Source organism: Juglans microcarpa x Juglans regia, chromosome 4S (genome assembly GCF_004785595.1).
Source record: "Juglans microcarpa x Juglans regia isolate MS1-56 chromosome 4S, Jm3101_v1.0, whole genome shotgun sequence".
Taxonomy (NCBI): domain Eukaryota; kingdom Viridiplantae; phylum Streptophyta; class Magnoliopsida; order Fagales; family Juglandaceae; genus Juglans; species Juglans microcarpa x Juglans regia.
Genome location: NC_054601.1, coordinates 2,021,998 through 2,026,379, shown reverse-complemented (window position 1 = coordinate 2,026,379; position 4,382 = coordinate 2,021,998). Strand labels below are relative to the sequence as shown.

At 36.9% G+C, this 4,382-nt stretch overlaps 1 protein-coding gene across 1 annotated transcript; it reads left to right on the top strand.

Moving 5' to 3' along the window:
• The first annotated feature begins 2,245 nt into the window (after positions 1-2,245).
• On the top strand, positions 2,246-3,815 carry LOC121263570 (probable sarcosine oxidase). The gene is given in 3 exon segments (XM_041166534.1): positions 2,246-2,965; positions 2,968-3,261; positions 3,264-3,815. Coding segments are annotated over 3 exon segments (1,221 nt in total). The 5' UTR covers positions 2,246-2,418; the 3' UTR covers positions 3,644-3,815.
• The last annotated feature ends 567 nt before the right edge of the window (positions 3,816-4,382 follow it).

Genomic DNA, 4,382 nt, shown 5'->3' with positions numbered 1-4,382 from the left:
TTGTAAGATCATGTGTAAAATAATTGTTCAAATATCGTTGCCCAGAATATAAATTCAAATACTATTAATTTATATAATAGAAATAATAATCTATAAGAAAATATAACGAGAATAAGGGAATCACGAAGGTAGAAAATAAAATTTTGGACTCTATCCAAGATTTGATTAGAACAACGATTTCTTTGGAATATATTTGTCTTGCTTCAACGTGTTATAGAGTATTAATAAGATTGTTCAGAAGATACAATAAAACACTTTAATTCATTGATCTAAAATAACACATTTTATATAACAACTCAAAATACTATTTTCGGCTTCGTTTAGAAGTCAGAAGCAGCTCAGCTCAGTTCAAATTTGAGCTGAGCTTGCCATCCAAACGTATTTGAACCGAGTTTTGTCATTTAACTCATTTTAATCTGTAGATGGATGTAACATGTCTTTCTTTGCAAAGATTTCTGACTCTGCATTTAACTCAGCTTTTAATTTTTTTTTACCTTCCATTGGACCGTTATAACTCCTCCCCCTATCTCTCTCTTTCCGTCTCTCTTTCCTCGTCCTTCTTCTTCCCCAACTCATTGCAGAAGAAAATAAACTCATTTCCTTAAAATCAATATCCCTCTCCGCAGTGACTGCACTGCACCAAAATTTATTTAAAATATTTCCCAATTGCAAGCTTGAGCTTTAAATTTATAGATGCTATCGAACCCACAGTCATCCCCCATAGTTGACGGGTTGAAGAAGGAGATGTTGTGATTCAACGAAAAAGCTTCCACCGTCAACTCCTCCAACGTCTGCAGCCCTCGTGCTCCAACAGTGATTGAAGTTTGAAAATGGGTTGTCCTTCCCAATTGTAAGCCCACTACAGCCCTTTGGCTTACATCCTTTCGGCTTGATAAATAAACAATGTAGTGAAAATTGCGTTTTTACATGCATTGACTCATTTAAATAATAAAGTGATATTTTTTATTAATTTTGTTATTTTAAAAAAATTAAAAATTACAAAATCAAGAAATATTTTATACAATCAAATAAAAACTTTAGGGAAGATAAATAATGGTACTTGGTATTACCAATTTTACTCATATCATAAATAAGAAATAATAGAAATAATGAAATAAAAGTGATGAAAATAGTGAAATGGGGTGCCTTGAAAAATGATACGAAAGGAAACGGATAAAAAAAATTAAAGAAAAAGTAATATAAAAAATAACAACTTCAAAGACTACGTACGGAATAGTGAATAGTGAATACTATTATGAAAATTAAAAAAAAAAAAAAAAAACCGATAGGAATCCAAACTTATTTCCTACTTGCTAAAAAAAAAAAAAAAAAAACTTATTTCCTACTTGCATGTTCTCGGTGGCGTCTAAGCTACAGTGCCAGTTCCTTGTATATTTTTCCTGCTGCATTTGGCGCCAGATACGGAAATCATTTCCGTTTATACTGTAATATGAACAGTAACAAATAATGGTGGGACCATTTATTTTACAACTTTTCATAAATTTTCGTAAATATATCTAAACTTATCTTAACATCCAAACATATTTTAAACTCATTTTAAGTGAACTCCACCAAACTCATTCAACAATCTCAACTCATTACTATTCATAAAAAACTCAACTCATCTTAATATCCAAATACAGTCTTAATTACGAGGTAGAGATAACTTTTTGGAAGGAAAACTCATGTTCATTTTGTTTGAAAATTTGAAAATTTGAACAGATCAATTATATGGTGACCCTTAATTAATTTAGACCATAAATTATAAAGAAATGACCTAAAATATTTGGTAATGGTCATCAAATAGTCCATTTAAAGAAAGTAACTACAGTATAAGAATAATGATAGGGTTACTATCATATTATTACTTTTTTTGTATTTGATTTTTTTGTATTTTTTATTTTACTTAATGATTAAAAAAATGAGTATTAATAAAGTTATATATTTTTTTAATTTTTTCTTAGTGATTAAATATGTTAAAAAAATATTTAAAAGAAAATAATAATAATAAAAAAACTTAAAATTTACTTGAATAATAAATGGGTAATAATAGACTAATAGGAAAATGATTTACACATAATATTTTTTATAATATTTTACACAATTATGTTTTAAATAAGAGATATTTTTATAAAATATTTTATAAAAATAAAATAATTTTATAAAAATATCTTTATTTTATAATATATTATATAATATATTGTGTGTATATCATTTCTCTCTTTTTCAACTTTTAATTAGTAATACTTCGGAAAGTCTGGCCTGTCAAAAGAAAATAAGAAAACAAGGTTCACCCATGCTAGCTACCGGGAAACTTCGCACCAGAAGTTGGTGCTTTTAAGGAGATTCCCTTGTTAGAAAACTTTCACATCGCATCCAACCCACTAAAAGTAGCCTCCAAAATATCCCGTCATTGAGATGGCACTTTCTGCTGAAGAATTCGATGTTGTTGTCGTCGGCGCAGGCGTCATGGGCAGCTCCACCGCCTACCAAGTCGCCAAACGGGGTCACAAAACGCTCCTACTCGAGCAATTCGATTTCTTGCACCACCGAGGCTCATCTCACGGCGAGTCCCGCACCATTCGCGCAACCTACCCCGAGGACTACTACTACCCCTTGCTCATGGAGTCGTACAAGCTCTGGGAGGAGTTCGAGTCCGAAATCGGCTACAAGGTCTACTTCAAGGCCCAACATCTCGAAATGGGCGCGTCCGACAACGAGTGCCTCCGCGAGACCATAAACACTTGTCACAAACACTCCATCCCACACGAAATCCTCGACAGCAGACAAGTAGCCGAAAAGTTTTCCGGCGTGTTCGATATTCCGGGGAATTTTCTTGGAGTGTTTTCCGAGTATGGCGGCGTGATAAAGGCCACGAAGGCAGTGTCCATGTTCCAAACACTAGCGCTTCAAAAGGGTGCTGTTCTTAGAGACTGCATGGAAGTGAAAGATATCAGAAAAGACAGCGTCAAAGGGGCGTATGGATTCACACAAGCAATGGCGAAAAGTTCTGGGCCAAAAAATGCGTGGTGACCGCCGGGGCTTGGACGAGAAAGTTAGTCAAAACGGTAAGTGGGCTCGAGCTGCCTATACAACCTTTGGAGAGTACAGCGTGTTATTGGAGGATTAAGGAGGGGCACGAGGCAAAGTTTGCAATCGGAGGGAATTTTCCGACGTTTGGGGACTCTGGGGAGCCGTATATATACGGCACGCCGTCGCTGGAGTTTCCGGGGTTGATCAAGGTGGCTGTGCATGGGGGAATCCATGCGATCAGGACAAGAGGCCATGGGGGCCAGCAAAGGGATTAGAATATCTGAAAAAATGGGTTGGGGAGAAGCTGGCAGGGCTGGTTGATTCCGGAGGGCCGGCGGCAACGCAGTTGTGCATGTATTCGATGACACCGGACGAGGATTTCGTGCTTGATTTCTTGGGCGGGGAGTTCGGGAAGGATGTTGTGATCGGAGGTGGGTTTTCTGGGCATGGGTTCAAGATGAGCCCCGCGGTGGGGAGGATACTGGCTGACCTTGTGCTTATCGGAGAGGCAGAAGGAGTGGAGCTAAAGCCCTTTAGGATTGCAAGGTTTGAGGAGAATCCTAGAGGAAACTTCAAAAGCTTTTTATCATGTTCCTCATCAGAATTCTGAAAAAGCCTTCGATATATTTGTGGCCCTAGACTAGAGGCCAGGAATGTCTTAACGTTTTAAGTTCAGATCAAGTCAATCACTTTATTCACTTCTCACAGGGTGAATAAACACCCTTTCTATTGAGTTTGTAACAGATTATGGTATGCTTGTTGCCAGTGTCATCTTATCTTAATTCTGCTGCAGTTACTCTCTCTCTCTCTCTCTCGCAAGAAGAACGCTAAATTAAGCAGAAGCGAATTTAGACGGGCACGAAACACGTGCGTAAAGAGCAGACACAAACTTTTTGTAGTACAAGTTTTACGATTATTATAGAGAGCTGTAAATACAACAGTCGTAAAGTACAAACCTTCGGTAACCCGGTTGGTTTTGGAGTAAACAAATTCTCAATCTATTTCTTTTGTCATGGTAATAAGAGAAGATGACTGACCAGAACCTTTTTTCTCAAACCACTGGAGTGGCCAGAAGTGCATGCAAATTTGCGATATGGCCCAATAGATTATTTCCGAGCCGTAAAGCTGGTCGTCGCACCTGAGCCCGATCACAAGAAACCCTGGCAGAATGTGTATAAAAATGGTTTCAGCTTAGAAAATGTAGAATAGTTTCAAACCAAACGAATACAAAGAATATTGGGTTGTGCCTACCAAAGACCATCAATCATGTCAGTAACAGGTCTTGGACTCTTGTGAATCGTGGCACAATTTTTGACGTAATAAGTGACTTGAAACCATGAACTACAGTG